At 37.1% G+C, this 16,424-nt stretch overlaps 2 protein-coding genes and 1 pseudogene across 2 annotated transcripts in view; all 3 read left to right on the top strand.

Annotated features, from left to right (window-relative positions):
• The first annotated feature begins 1,181 nt into the window (after positions 1-1,181).
• LOC121960845 lies at positions 1,182-9,530 on the top strand (annotated as a pseudogene).
• Positions 9,531-10,433: 903 nt separating this feature from the next.
• LOC121960846 (regulator of G-protein signaling 9-binding protein B-like) lies at positions 10,434-13,801 on the top strand. The gene is made up of 3 exons (XM_042510723.1): positions 10,434-10,529; positions 12,369-12,675; positions 13,425-13,801. Exons 1-3 carry the CDS (start codon positions 10,434-10,436, stop codon positions 13,799-13,801), a joined length of 780 nt encoding a protein of 259 aa, XP_042366657.1.
• A 2,011-nt stretch (positions 13,802-15,812) lies between these two features.
• Positions 15,813-16,424, top strand: part of LOC121960992 (kinesin-like protein KIF20A) — a 9,051-nt gene continuing 8,439 nt past the window's right edge. The window contains exon 1 of the mRNA XM_042510892.1: positions 15,813-15,954. Within this exon, the coding sequence (XP_042366826.1) occupies positions 15,813-15,954 (142 nt within the window). The remainder of the gene's footprint in view (positions 15,955-16,424) is intronic.

Below are 16,424 nucleotides of genomic sequence, written 5' to 3'. Positions count from 1 at the left end.
TCACCTGGATTTGTAAATATGTAAATGGATATGTACATGTAAAATGGTTGCAGGACTCATCAGTCACATGTTCAACTTTTGAGAGCAAAATGAATTAATATTAGCAGCCAACTTCAGTCATCCTCTTGCTAAGGTTAAACTTGTAATTTGAATAATTGGTGATGTTACTGGGCAGTCACAGCAGAGATGTGTGTGGCTATCTGACAGTTACACACTATAATTTGTATTTATTTTATTTTATTTTATTTTTTACTCTTTTCCCAGGGTGTCTAAAAGTGATTCTAAAAGTCTTAAAATGTCGAGTTGAATTTTATAAATATTAGGCCTCAAAAGGGATTGAATAGTCTTAATTTTGAATGTATGAAGTCTTAACTGCCACAAACATCCAATTATATTTTAGTTTCCTTCATTTAGACTGTTACAAATCTTTAAAGCTGCCCTTAAAGCAACACTGTCTTTTTACTTAGTATTTCCACTGGTCTGTTCACAAAATATGGATAAACCTGACTCACTCTAATAGCCATATCCCTACATGAAACCTACCTCTGCACATGACCACATATATATTTGTTACCTTAATACTTACTTGCGATGCTTGAATATGAAAGTATTAGTCCAAAATTGTCCCAACTTAAGTTAATTATCTTGAAACGGTTTGAAAATGATTATACTGAAGTGTGATACCTGTAGACACCCTGTTATCCCCATTTTTTGTTTTTATTAAGAAAAATCATATGGCTCACATCATGAAAGACATATACAGTTCCCCAGGTTAAGAGTTCAACTACAATGAAGCATTTACAACATATTTTAACTTTTAAGTTGACTAAATACATTCAAACTTGCAAACTTTGCTTCAACTTCAAAGAAGAAAGGTCACATTTAATTTTGCATGCACTTCTGTCACCATTACCCAGACATACTGAATATACTGACTTGAGGGACCACACTGACCACAAGAAGCAATTAAAAGATAATAGTAAATATTAAAATATAACATAAAGTCATGAAACTGACTCAGTAATGTCTGTTTTAATTTATTTTTTAGTAGAAAACAGAAGTCTTTGGATAAGACTGCATATCTCTGTTGAACTCTACCTAGTAAAGCTTGAGTCCTCTGGTGAGTCCTGGTGATTTGTTTGACTTCACACCTGCTGTCAATTACAGCTCATTACAAGCTCCTTGACTTTCAGTGGATGAACATCAGCAGCCCTACATTTTGGTGAAATGACTCAGAATTTCTTGTGATTTTTCCCCCCTTAACAGTGAGGAACTGTCAGAGCTCCATTTGTGCAAAGACTTGATCACAACTTTGATCGGAGTGGCTTTATGATGAGTACAGTTATTGATTTGACCCATGAAGAAAGCGTCTTAATGGAGCCTGTTGACATGGACTTGACTTGTGATCTTCGTTCTGGCAGTGCTTCTTCCCAACAGGTGATGTTTTTTTTCCTGTATGCTTTGCTATTTCATTCATAGCTCTGATTTCATTTTATGCTCCCAAAAAGATTTATTTTACCATGATTTTATATAATCTGTCTCTTCAGCTCCTCTTTTGTCATTTTTATTTGTAGACTGAGCTCCCAGGTGGTGCTGAGCAGCAGACCATGAGAGTTTACCTCAGAGTCAGGCCCTTCTCCAAAGAGGAGCTCTCAGACAATGAGGATCAGGTACTGAATATGAAAGGTGTCATCCAGTCCATCACCAAAGTACCAAAAAATAATCATGACAGTGAATGTGACCACTGTTATTTTTTCCTTTCAGGATTGTGTAGTGATTGAAAATAGTCAGACGGTGACACTGAACGCACCAAAGGGTTCTGCAACCATGAAGAGCAGCGAGAAGGGCATCGGCATGTCACTTCACAAGTTCTCCTTCTCACAGGTTTGCTACATTTGAAGTTTGTAGTACTGTTTATCTATCTGCCTGAACATGATTGAGGTCCTCATTTATTTCTTAAACATTCTGGACCAGCTATGTGCCATTTTAGACCACCACACACATCAATTTTCAATCAATCTTTCTTTTGGCTTTTAGATTTTTGGACCTGAAAAGACCCAGTCCGAACTGTTTGAAGACACTGTCAAAAGCCAAATGTCTGATTTCCTGAAAGGGAAGAATGCACTGATATTCAGCTATGGTGTAACCAATGCTGGGAAAACCTACACCATCCAAGGTAAGATGGAAAGAAAACATCTGAATGAGCGCCAGTCACCGTCAAAAACAGAGGTATGGACTCGAGTCACATTACTTGGACTCATCAGACTCAAGTCACAAAGTTATATTAAATTGACAATCAAAAAAGGACTTGCAACTAAAGTTGGACTTTAATTCCAATAAATTGTGACTTCACTTGGACTTGAGCCTTTTGACTTAAGCATTTACCACATTACAACAAGCCAATCTGGGAAGAGAAAGTTCTAGACATTTTTCCAATATGAGACAAGGTAAATATAACAAGAAACACCAAATTCATTCAGTTGATGTATTTCCCTGATCTAAATATGTGCATTTTTAGACATCTGGAGAGCAAAAATTGAAACTCAAAGTTAAGGACTTGAGACATGCCTGTCTTGACTTGGTACTTAATTTTGGATTTGATAGCAAAGACTTACTTGATACTTGCAAAACAATGACTTGCTCCCACCTCTCGTCAGAAGTCCTATGAAGTTCTTCTGCCAGTCTAAGTTTGTTGTGAAATGTTTTTAGGAACTCCGAAAGAGCCGGGAATACTTCCTCGAGTGCTGAATGCCACCTTCCACTACATCGGAGGCCGTCAGTACGAGGCGATGGACCTGAAACCCTACCTCAGGAACGATGCACAGTATCTGGATCCTGACCAAGTCAAGCAGGAGAGAAACTCAAAAGCTGCTATTTTTGCTTCAGTCAAAGATGTGAGAAAATTCCTTCAACTTAAGTTGTTTCCTACTGCTTTGCCAGAAAATATTGTGATGATATACCATTATGATGATTTGCTCCCATCTAGGAGTGTGATCCTCTCAGAGCCAGTGCTGGTTTAGAGACCTTGTCTACTGGTCTCTCATCCTCCTCTTTGTCCTACGATCAAACCGGTAACCCTCACTGATTCTACTCATACTGAACATACATTGTCATGCATTTTAAAAACAGTTTAGGCTTCGAGTTATCAGTGTGCGTTCATTTAGGGAAATGATAGACCATTGCTATAGGATTTCAGGCAAGAATGACAAAAGGAAGGATGCCATTATGCATGATACCAATTTTTCCGTAGATGTTTTTGTTTCATGCCTTTGTCTGTCTTCATCTCCTTTAAGTGTTGGCAAGCAACCCAACAGAAGCAGACAGCAGCCAGTTTGCATTATGGGTAGCATTCTTTGAAATCTACAATGAGTGTGTGTATGATCTGCTCCAACCTTCCTTGTGCTCCAAGTCCAAGAAACGTGCTGCTCTTCGAGTGTGTGACGACGGTGCGGAAATGCTTATGTCAAAGGTGTGAGTTTGACTTTATCATGCGCTTTTCTAAAGCTGGTAGAAAACATACCAGCAATAGTCTTTAGGCTGCTGAACCCTTTGAAACCTGAGCAAATTAGTTTGATTTCTTTCAAAAACATGGAAAGGCAATGAGTGAATTAACAAGAAATGGCCAAAAATTAGAAAGAAATTTAGTAAAAAATTACAAACAAACAATTGGAAAAATAAGAAAATGACCTCGAGAAATTGTTAAGAAATAATTTATAATTATATTAAGATTAAGAAGAGATTTATAAATATAGTTCCCTGTATTTTTTATCATTTTTCTAATATTTAAAATCCAATAACCCATCCGATCTAATTTTCAGACAATTTTTTGTCACCTTTTCATGGTACATGTTGCTCATTTTGTTTTTCCCGTCTTTTTTTTTTTTAAAGAAATCAAACCATTCTTCTCAGGTTTCAGAGGTGTCAGTGTTTGTGAACAGTGTCTGAATGCACAACACAAGAAAACTGTCCATCTGGACGTTAAAGGGTTAAGGGCTTAAAATTGAAGAAGAACAAAGTGTGTTTTTAATTTCAGATCTCAGGTGGATTAACATCCAGACCCTGTCCGAAGCCTCCAAACTACTACAGTTTGGAAACAAAAACAGAAGCGCTGCAGCCACAAAGATGAACCAGTCATCCAGCAGAAGGCAAAATATTTTTGTTCATTACATTTTTACTAGTATTAATTTTCTGTTTTAACAACTTACAGAAGCTTTCCTTACAGCCACAGCATATTCACCATGAAGTTACTGAAGATCGATGACAGTGCAGTCAAAAGGATTTCAGAGTAAGTATATCTCATCAAAATATGACTTAAAAACAACGTTGAAAAACTGAAGTCACATAGTCATTACAACAGATTTAAAGGGACAGTTTGAACCAAAACAAGAAAAAAGTTTACTCTTACCTGTAGTGCTATTTATCAATCAATGTTTTGGTGTGAGTCACCGAGATTTCTCTATGGCTGATACCTCCAACACTCGGCAGCTCTCACTAAAACAATCAAGACTGATAAATAGCACTCCAGATATAATTAAAAATATATATTTTTGATTTTAGAGTGAACTGTTAATTTAATAAAATAAAAACCAAGAAATTTTCATATAAGATTTGACAGTACAATAAAAATTAGACAGTTGAGCTCATAAACGTCTTTGTTAATGTCAATGTATTAGAGAAGGACCTCTACAACTCCTTTGTTTAAGCATCCACATGCACATTTGTGCATCACCACTAAATGTTTGTAGGTATAATGTACTCATGTATACATTCTTCTTCATATACTTAAAATATATGAAATGTGTTATAAAATAAAAAGAACAAGGGGCAAGACTGGGCTCTATGGTGCTAATATGGAACATGATGTAATTATGATAACAAAAGAGAGAAAAAAAATGTAGTTTAAAGGGCTCACATTTATTATCATCTGAAAAACAACAAGCAGTTTAAATGGTTATAATTACCATTCTGATAGCTACAGCACCATTAAAGGAGATAAACTACAGAAAAGCGAGTTATAGATTGATTTGTGCTTCTCAGGTTTTCTCTGTGTGACCTGGCTGGCTCTGAAAGATGCAACAAAACCAAGACGTTTGGAGAGAGGCTGAAGGAGGCAGGGAACATCAACAACTCCCTGCTCATTCTGGGGGAAGTGCATCACTGCCCTTCGCAACAATCAGACTGACAGGTACAGCTCGTTCTTTTAAATGTGAGATTTTGATTTCAAAAACATGAGGAGAAGGAAATGATGACCCAAAAATGAGCAAGATAAGTAAAAATTTACAAGAAAAATATCTGAAAATAAACAAACAAAAAAAGAAAAGTAATACACAAAAAGAAGCAAAGAAAGTGCTGAAAATTAAAAATATTTAAGTTTTTTTTTAAGCGTAGCAATTCTCAATTTATACTTATGATAATTATAATCATAGTTTTCACAACATTTTCCACCTCATTTTTTAGATAATTTTCTAATAATCCTCCAACATTTCAGATAATTTCACCTTTTACTTATTTTTAGAAACTTTCCCCCATGCTTCCAAAAGAAATCAATCCAATTTGCTCAATTCAAAGGATTAAATAGCTTGTGAATGGCATGTGAATGCAGCACAAGAAAACTGATGTCAATCCAGGTTTCAAAGGGTTAAAAGAGTTAAAATGTAGTGCAAGAGATAGCTTTCATCGGTGTACAAGGCAGCAATGACCCTGTGTGATTGTAGATGTTTTTGCATCATTGAATCCCTCCAACATGTGTGTTTTTTTTTTTTTTTTTGCATCGTTAAAGTTCTCTTTTTCTTATGTGTTGATCTTCAGAATGAAGAGCGGCTACATTCCTTTCAGAGAGAGTAAACTCACCAAGCTTTTCCAGGCGGTTTTCCTCGGCAAAGGAAGAGCGTCGATGATCGTCAACATTAACCAGTGTGCCTCCACCTACGACGAGACTCTCCATGTTATGAAATTCTCTGCTGTAGCCAAACAGGTTAGTCAGAGTACATACTGGTGTGTACAAAGAGATGTGTCTCTATATAGAACCACTAATCCTCCGGGTGCTGTCTGTAGGTGGTGCAGGTGATCCCAGACAAGCCTCTGGAATCTCTGGCTCCTTGTTTGGTCGGCCGTGATGGCAAGCCTCTGTTGAGGAATGTGGTGCTCAACAACCAGGCCCTGGAGAGCTACCTGTCCGAGGAGGAGCTGCTTGATGACGAAGACGAGGGTGACATGACTGTGCTGCCACAGAATGTACAACCAATAACTCAATGTCACATTCAAATATAGTTTTAGAAATCCCAGATTACCACCAATGTTATGCCAATGTCACTGATGATGTAGAAAACTGACGACAGATAACGTTTGATTTTAAGTTGTGGTGCTAACTGAAATCCAACGGCTTCCAAACATTTCATGCCAATGTTATCTTAATGTAGAATAACAACATTTAGTCATGAGGTGTGGAGACAAAAACCCAATGTCTGCAAGACGTCATTGTGTTAGCGTCCATACAACGTAAAATTCTAACGCCGTTAGACATTTAAAGCATTGTCAAACCAATTTTCATTCCAAGCTAAATTTAACGTCTGTCCAACATAAGAATGCAATGTGTCAACAGTATGTTGTTTATTCTTTCAACATGCTTTTTGTGGTGACAAGGTGGATCACCACAAAAACAGATGATGGATCACCAAAAATTTGCGCAGACATTCATGGTCCCTTGAGGATGAATCCTACTGACTCGCCCAACTTTCCCTCAAGTTCACCATAACATTCACATTTTTAGCTTTTGTGTCTCGACAACTATTGAATGGGTTGCTACAAAGTTTAGCGCAGACATTCAGGTTGCCCAGAGGATGAATCCGGCTGACTCTGGTGATTCCCTGACCCTACCTGTCGCACCACCATTATGGCGAAATTTGTGTTTTTTTGAGTGCAATAGCTCTATGAGATGGATTTCTATTTGGTGCACTTATTCATGTTCACCCGAAGATTAATTCTAATAACTTTGATGATCCCTTATCTTTTCATTTACGTAAATCATACAGTCAAAGTTTCAATTTCTCCAATATGTTTGGTTTAAGACCAATTAACTGCAAAACTAACATTCTATCCACATCAGCTGTAGGCTATTTCGTGTTTAATGCCAATTAGCAAATATTGTTAACCTAACAGAAAAACAAGATGGTAGACGTAAAATTACCTGCTAAACATGGTACAGTAGTTGGGGAATAACCTTCATTCATTATGAGATACAGTGTGCAGCTCAAAGTTATCTCCAGTAAATGTTCTCCTCACCTAGGAGCTTGTAAATATGATTGAGAGCCTGCGAACAAAACTCCTGGCTGAGCGAAGACGAAACCTGGTTCAGGAAATGGAGATCCGGAAGGAAATGGGAGACGCCATGTTACAGCAGCTCATGGAGAGTGAAGAACTGCGCAGGTAAGTTACTTTTCTTTTTAATTTGCAGGAGAATGCCAGTGATGCACATCTCCATTATATGCACACAGTTTTCATTTTTGTGATTTTCAATATGTTTTTTAAAAATGCTGCCACATTTTCGCTAAGTAAAACCTTGTTAAAGGCCAAATGACACTAGACTTGGTGGATAAGATTTGTTAAACTTTTCAGTCGACAGATAGAAGAGCTGAAGGAGAGCTACCAGGAAAAACTGGAGAACACTTTTGAGATGTACAAGGACGCTATCAAAGAACATGCCTACCAGAGTGCTATGAACAATCTGGAAGATAACTACGTGCCTCTGGATGAGTTCATTGCTGAACAAGAGAAAGTGGAGGTATGTCTTTTAATGAACTGTTCAACTTCTCCCTTCTGAGCATTTCTGCATGGTGTTATTGTTTGCACCACTGTTGCAAAGACATTTGGATCACTTTGTATTTTCCCCTGAGTAACTACCAAGTTACTTGCTGGAGACAGTAACTGCAAAGAAGTTGACATTAATACTCTTTGCTTACTGAGGATGGCTACTGATCACTACCAGGGGACAACAAAAGGGATATTCTCTTCTGTCTTGGTTGCACAAAGGTTCAGGTACTTCCTTTGTGCCATAATCTGAGCCTTCATTTTTCCCAGAAGATTGTACCTGATGGCAGGCAGAATTACATAGTGAAAGAGAGGCTTATAGGTAACCAATCTAAATGACAATGGTGTCATTATTATAGAGCCATTACATTGTCCAATCAAAATTCACTTCAAAATGACAAGTTGGAGTAAAAATAGTGTTTATTTCTACTTTAAGATATGTTATGAAATTCTGCACATTTTAAATCCCTGTACCTTAAGTCTGTTGTTGTATTATGAATAGTCAAATTTGACCTCATAGTAATTGGTATTGTCCCATGTAAAGCCACCAAAGAAAACCTTCAGAATCCTCAGATTTTGGGCATATCATTAAAACTTCATATTTTTCTCTCACCAACTGTGTAGGTCCTGAGACGCAAAGTGTCGGAGCTGGAGACCTTAACGTCCAGCATCAGAGGAGTGTTTGCAGCTCCAGCAGTGGATCAGTCATGCCAGACTCAACCATCTAAAGGGACAGAAGCAGCAGGTTAGCATCCTGTCTGTTCATACACACAGCCTAACAGAAACTGTCGTCTGGGATGAATATTGACAACTTTATTTTCAATCTTATTGGTTGTAAAGACATTCATATTCAGCATATTTTTACAAATATTTTTATGTTGTATTTTCAAATCATTATACACCAATCAGCTTGTTTTCGCCCCACAGGGGACGATCGATTCAAATGGCTTTACAAAGAAAAATGTGCCATTGAGAGGATGTGCGAGGATAAACAACAGGTAACAAGGACAACATTTTAATTATGTATCTCAATTAAACATCAGCTCAGTGGAGTTATGTAATCAATCTTAATTTTACATGTTCGGTTCAGTTGATTTTGTCCTTAGAGAAAAGGCTGATGGAGCTCAATAAAACGCTTCAGCAGTTCAGAGATGACTTCATGGAGAAATCAGCGAGTTTGGAGGCTCTGCAGAGGAAGGCTGATGATCAGGTGAGGGGATTCAAAGTAGGGGTATACACAGCAGGGCAGGTTCAACACGTAAATAATGACAAACAACTTCAAATGGCACAAAAAAACCAAACTGTTTCTTTTTACTCCATCAAGACAAAATATATAGATGAGGTCCTCCGGCAGAACATTGAAAAGGACAAGGAGATTGCTGACAAGGACAGGGAGATTGCTTCGCTGAAGGCAGAACTTGCCAAACTCTCCCAGAAGTCCCCTGTGCAGATGAAAACCAAGCGGGGCCTGCTTGCCAACATCAGGGAAGCGGTGACCTCTCCAAGGAAGGGAACAACCAGCCGAACGCTCAGGAAAACGCTGCGGAGTGCACATCACTGAAAAGCCCAGCATCTGCACTAAAGGAGATTTTTTAAAAACTTGTACAGTTTTAGGGTACATGGTAAAAGAAACAAGTGTTTCGTCATTTTATTCAGGTGGAGTGTTTCTTGTATTTTTATGTGTGTTTATAAAATAAAATTGCTCAAAACTTCTAGGCATGAAATCTATTTATCTCAGTTATTCCCAATATCAATTCCTTTGGTTTTGGGATGACTTCAAGTCTAAGTACCATTAGTGTGATGTCATTTCATAGCCCCAACATGTATGGTTTTATTTCTCGGGCTCTGCTTTTAACACATAGAAACCGTGTTATGCATGCATACATACACTGCTATAGAAATGTCATGCCACAGAGTTCATGCTTTGAACACAGACATGTGAACCTGGTCAAATGAGGCCGTCCATTATGTAGTGCCTGAGGGGAAATAAACCACAAAGGACCCTGATAGGCTAAAGAAACCTGCATTCAAATCCCTAAGTGCATCACTATTCAATTTGCTTATTTGTCTATATCAGTAAAAATCTATTAATATTCAACCAATGCAATACATGAAACGTAATATTTCTACTTGTTATGTAGCATGTTTACCTTTACAGTTGAATAAAAGAGGTGTATCCAGTGCAGTATGCTTGATGTAACAAAGCAGCTTCCTCAGTTAGTGAAAGGGCCATTGTGGTAGAGACAGCCAGCTGCTCTTGTATCTCTCTGGTCTCGGTGATAGTTAATAAGATTAGCAGTTCGTCTTGACCTGCGTCAGTGCAAAGGGGTCAAATCACAGGATTAGCACCTTGCTTAGCAGTTGTATCCATTTTTACCCACTTTTGGCTCGTTGTGGGAGATTTTTCAGACACCAAAGTATGCTTAGTATCCGTATTTGCAATTTATTCATTGGAGTGGATTATCGCAGCATATCATGCAGCTTTGGGATTGAGTCAGCCCTTGGCTATTGAATGAAGCTTCTTCCAGGGGAGGCAGAGGAGCAGGGGCAGCCAGAGAAGTGAAGGGCAGCCGGGCTGAAATCTCGCCTGCTGTGGCAGAGTCTGAGACTCTGCACAAGTCATCCTCATGCCACTTGTAAATAACAAAGTGGGTGATGACTGCACAGTTGGCACAGATAAGGCTTTGGTTGATGGGAAGGCTCAGGTGGATTCTCTGATAAAGGTAGGCTGTTCCATGTTTTAACAGTTTTTATTTAAACTGTGACTGTTGAGGACATAAAGAATGTAAAAAGGTAATAATTCTTGCAAAAACATGGGTAGAAGGCAATGAGCAACCAAACAACAATTGGCTTAAAGGTTATAAAGAAATTAATGAAAAGGTTACAAGAAAATTACCTGAAAATATGGGAAACAAGGAAACAAAAATATGACCTTAATAAAAATACAAATAAAATAAAATAAATACTAAAATATATATTTCTTCTGTAATTGTAAATATAATTATAAACGTTGTTTTCTGGACTTTTTTTTGTAACTTCTAATTATCTCTATTTTCTTGTCACTTTTTACACATTTTTTTGCCATTTGTAGGATATTTCTTGTAAAGTTGCTCATTGCCTTTTTTCCATGTTTTCAAAAAAATTATCTCAAATTGTCACAGGTTTCACAGGTTTAAATGATTGTGAAAGGCATCTGAAAGCAGCACAACAAAACTAATAACAATAACTCATAACTAGAGTTCCGTCCGGTCAGAGTATATTAACACCTTCCACTGTACTTCTTATAAGGAAATGATTGTGAATTGAATGAATGAAAAATATATATATTGCAAAAGAGTAAGAAACTGTTTACAAAGCTATATGTATTGCATCAGCAATTACACCGTATTTACTATGTCTTGTTTTAATCCTTGTGTTAATTTTTTAAAAAAGAAAAGGAAACAAAAATATGACCTTAATAAAAATACAAATAAAATAAAATAAATACTAAAATATATATTTCTTCTGTAATTGTAAATATAATTATAAACGTTGTTTTCTGGACTTTTTTTGTAACTTCTAATTATCTCTATTTTCTTGTCACTTTTTACACATTTTTTTGCCATTTGTAGGATATTTCTTGTAAAGTTGCTCATTGCCTTTTTTCCATGTTTTCAAAAAAATTATCTCAAATTGTCACAGGTTTCACAGGTTTAAATGATTGTGAAAGGCATCTGAAAGCAGCACAACAAAACTAATAACAATAACTCATAACTAGAGTTCCGTCCGGTCAGAGTATATTAACACCTTCCACTGTACTTCTTATAAGGAAATGATTGTGAATTGAATGAATGAAAAATATATATATTGCAAAAGAGTAAGAAACTGTTTACAAAGCTATATGTATTGCATCAGCAATTACACCGTATTTACTATGTCTTGTTTTAATCCTTGTGTTAATATTTCACAGACTAAACGTATACAAGACATCTTGGCATCTTTTTTCCCCCTGTGGCTAAAAAAGCACTCTCACTGAAAAGAATTTCTTGGTCCACTGCATCTTTGTAACCCTTCTACTATCTGTGTTAGATAACGTCATGGCCATGCCTGGCATTTTGGCTCAGTTATCGATGCACATGCAGCAGTTTTAACCATAATTTACTATGTTTTTTGCTATAAACATGATGTTTTTGCACAATGAGAAAAGGTTTTTGGATGTCTTCAACCACATTTTAATTAATAATGGATATTTGCTTGCTATGCAGGTTGAAGCCTTATACAAATACTGTATGGAAAAATATTTTTTAAAAAACCCTCACATACAGTATACAAATCAAACAAATAATAGAGCATATATAACTATCATGGTTATGTTCCCTCCTCATCTATCCATGCTCTGAGTGCACAAGGTTGTTTTGGCTTATCTAATAATAGATCAATGATAATAAGATTAATTTTAATATTTTTCATTGAAACCACAGCTGCTGATCCTCCAGGACTAAGCTTATGTCTATTAATAAAAGATTCTTTCCTATGGCTTGCATATATGTTAGCAATAAATCTTTATCTTTTCCCTCATTCAGGTGGTGGCATGTTACCGGCACTTGGCCTCATGTGTTGGTGGATGCACGGACAGCTTGCAGCTACGGGATGAGTTGCGGCAAACACGAGAAAAGGCCCAGATGTTGGCCGTGGCCATCTGTAGTCATCTGACCTCACATCTCCGAAACAAGAGCCTGCCTGGTGAGCAGCGTAAGGAGATGGAGCTCCTCTGGGTGGCCTTCTCCTCCAGCCTAGAGCTCCTCCATGTTGACATGTGCAAAGTTTTCACCATGGGGGACATCTTCTCTTTGGCCAACAGTAAAACCCTGGTGCAAACTGGCCTTCAAGGTAAATCATAGCCCTAGATAATAGAAATTAATATGAATATTTGAACACCAAAACTATCATTAAGTTATGATTTTGGCAACCGAATCATTAGAAAAAATGTTGGCAAACCATGGATAATATGTAGCATTTGCGTGGCATTATATAGCGGTAAAGTTAGAACTTTACATTTAAACAATGATGTGGTTAGCATGTGGTCATGATTAGAAACAAACAAAAAAAACCCAAAACACTTAGTTATGGTCAGAAAAAGATTATGTTTTGGCATAAAATTCCCATTTTCTTTGGCACAAACCCCATGGGAAAAGTAACATTGTCTCTTGCTACAATCCCTGCTAAAAGTCTAGTAACGTTTTGGCAAAAAACTATTGCTTTCCTGGCTGCTATCTTTGCAGGAAGAACTGTGACAACCTGCTGGACACACAGCAACAAGTTGTAACTGATCACCCAGGTTTTGTGCCTTAAAAAACACTACAGTACATCCACATTTGGTGCCTAACTGGAAACACACTAAGCTACTGCAATATTCACATGTTCTGTTCCTAAAAAGCTGCTGGAGATGGAGCAACAGGTCATTATAAAACATCTGGTTTGATTCCTCAAAAGCTGCTAAAAAACTGGATTGGGCTGGATTCATTGCAGAACTGTTATATTAGGCCTCATTAGTGTTTGACAATGTTAGAACCAGTTCAACCATGTTTAACTGGATGAAAAGTGAAAGTATTTTACCTATTTCTATTTTGGTCATGCAGGAGGAGGCAGTGAGGTGGCAGCTCGGGCACTCAGTCTCCCAGACCTGAATGAAACTCAGAGCCCAAACCTCCCTGCTGGACTAGAGAGCCAGGAGCGCAGCATCATGGAGCAGGAGATCAGCCATATTGACCACATGATTGATGACATGGAGATGAAAGTCAACGTGATGCGCTGGATGGTGGAGCCCCATGGGCCACAGTATGCAGACCCACTCAGCAGCACCGACAGCGCCTCTCTGGCTCTGCTCTCAGTGGATGAGGAGCAGCCTGGACACCAGCCTCTATGCCAGCGCAATCAAATCTTTGTGCTCTTATTGCTGTTTGCTGTTGTTTTGGTGGCAGCCACTTTATCTGTCTGTGTTTTCTTTTTCTCATGAGCAAAACCTTAATACACTCAAACTATTTCTTTTCTGTAAAACCTCGGTAACATTGACAAAAACACCAGTTTTCTCTCTACATACTCCGAAAAAGTTACTTTTGCAAATAGCAGTTTAGTTATCCACTAGTGCATAGATAATGTGTATAAAAATACACTGATTTGAATCTGGATGCAAACCATTTTGCCATTTATTGCAGTGAATACGGAGCTGCCATATACTTTAAACTATCTTTGTTAAACAAAGTGACAGTAAAAAAAAACATGGTTGCCAGTTTTAACTGGTTTAAAATAAAAACAACTATTACAATAAAGGACAGTTGGAGGTTTTTACCTTGTAATAAAAAAGACAGGGCTTATTTTTCCCTTTGTTCTATATCATTGATTGTATACAAAGGTCTTTATATACAGTCATTGTCCCTTAAAGTACATTTTCCTTTCCTGATAATATTAGAAAGACACTTCCTAAGTTTTATTCCTTGTTGCCATTGAGAAGACATATGTGATGATGCTTTGTAGTTGATATAAGCAGAATATTAATTTCCAATAACTTTCTGATTCAGTGTTACTTACTGTATATATAATGTTCACTGTAGAGAATGATAGTGTATCGTTATGCATTATAAAAGTATCAAATTTGATATGACACTGTCTTTTCTTTCATTCATTTTTACTGATTATAACCTTCACAAAGCACCAAATTGTTGTATGCAAAATTCATAGAAATGTACTGAAATTACATGGCATCACACGGCTTCTCTTAAATTATTTTTTTTATTTTTTAGTTCAAACAGGCCAATACAGTTGGACTCTATAAACATCAGCATAGTTTGTGATATGTACTGTGCATCAAACTGTATTTTGCCTTGTTATGAACAAACAAAACTTATTATCATGAGATGACATAAATAGAATTCTATTGTGATGTTTAGGAAATCCAGTCTAAGGAAGGAGGAAATACAATTATTTTTACAGATTTGTTTCTTTAGATATTTTTGGGGATATTTTGAGTAAGGGTTGACCAACTGGTTTTTCAGGGACAGTTACTGATACCCATTACAAATAGTTAATGAGACAGATAGTCAATATTTAGAACCAACATGCATTGTCAATGAAAATTAAAATATTTTTGTCAATATTTAGTATTTGGTATATTACAAACTCCTACACAAAACTTTGTTTAAATGCCTTTGGCAAATGCTTAATAAAAACTGAACACTGAACTACAGCAAGCTCCTGCAATCTTTTTTTTATAAAGTGAAAAAAAAAAGAATAAATAAAAGTAGCTCCCTGAGGTTTTACAAAGTAAAATCTTCTCCCGTGTTGACACTTTCTTCGCAGTTTTTAATTAATTTTATCGGCGATCATTAAAATAAAAATGCCGATAAAGATAATCGGCAAAATGTCCAATATTGGCCCCAATAATCGGACGACAATCTGTCCCCTAATTTTGAGCATATTTGAACATTGGGGGGATGTGCCCCTTCAATACAGTTACTGCCTATGTAAATAATATTTAATGTAAAAAGAGGAGGAGGAAAAAGAGCCATTTACAGTAAATTTCATTTTTGAATTATTCCAGTGTTATTTGGAAACACTTTGTCTCTCGATTCCTAATATACAATAACTATGAATATATTTCCGCTATACATTGAAGGTATATGTAGCCTAACCATAACATTTGTTACACGCGTGAGCTTTATTTTGAAACGTCTGACCGGACGTTTGGGAGCTTTACGTCATTTTGTGCCTCTGATGTGTAACTGATGGCAGGGCGGTAATAGTTAACCAGGGGAAAAGTTACCGTGTGTCCCAGACAGAGACAGAGACATGTCCAGGGCTCTCTCAGACGACAGTACAACCCTGCAGCTGTTGGAAAACAAACTTTGACAATGGTGCTTAAACAGTGTCGACTGAAGAGTTTTGGTGGTAACCGTCCAGAAAAGTGGTATGACCTTTCTTTTCATCAAGACAAAGCTAGCAGTTTTGTGCCAGCGACCATTTCCCCAAATATGTCGAGTTTGACAGCTATCAACACATCTCCGTGTATCATCACTCCACCCCGTATGAGCTCTGAGAAGCCGCTATGGAGAAAGACACGAGCTGGACGGAAGCTTATGCATCTCTCTGCAGTGACACAGACGTCCTCGAGAGGTAACGTTAACGTTACATTTCTTAACCAAAAGCGTAAATACGACATCTACCCGTAAACGTTAAATAACTGTATTTTAAACCGTGTGAGCTATAATAGCTCCAGTTCGTGCTAGAATTCAGCACACAGTGAAGTGACACAAATTAAAGTTACTTTTTTTTAAAAAGCTACGTGCCCTTTAGAATCCCCCACGTGACACTTTTTAATATATAGCGACTCATAAAACAATGTCAGATCAATGTCCACCTGAGATTTGTTATGTATTTCTTTGTGAGTGTCAAAATAGAAGCACCTAGATAGATTTTTCGTCTTTGAATTGCAGTGACACAAATTAAAGCTATTATTTTTTAGGCTACCTGCCCCTTAAAATCGCCCACGTGACACTTTTTAATCTATAGCTACTTATAAGACAATGTCAGATCAATGTCCACATGAGCTTTGTTGCGAATTTCTTTTTGGGTGTCAAAATAAA

The sequence above is a fragment of the Plectropomus leopardus genome, chromosome 21, assembly GCF_008729295.1.
Source record: "Plectropomus leopardus isolate mb chromosome 21, YSFRI_Pleo_2.0, whole genome shotgun sequence".
NCBI classification, from domain to species: Eukaryota; Metazoa; Chordata; class Actinopteri; order Perciformes; family Serranidae; genus Plectropomus; species Plectropomus leopardus.
The sequence above is the reverse complement of the archived record's forward strand: the minus strand, read 5'-3'. Positions and strand labels throughout refer to the sequence as shown.

Excerpts from the sequence above, each read along its gene's own strand:
- LOC121960846 (XM_042510723.1), top strand. The coding sequence starts at position 10,434 with ATGCCACTTGTAAATAACAAAGTGGGTGATGACTGCACAGTTGGCACA. Across the intron at positions 10,530-12,368 it reads AGGTGGATTCTCTGATAAAG|GTGGTGGCATGTTACCGGCA; the intron begins GTAGGCTGTTCC and ends TCCCTCATTCAG. Across the intron at positions 12,676-13,424 it reads GGTGCAAACTGGCCTTCAAG|GAGGAGGCAGTGAGGTGGCA; the intron begins GTAAATCATAGC and ends TTGGTCATGCAG.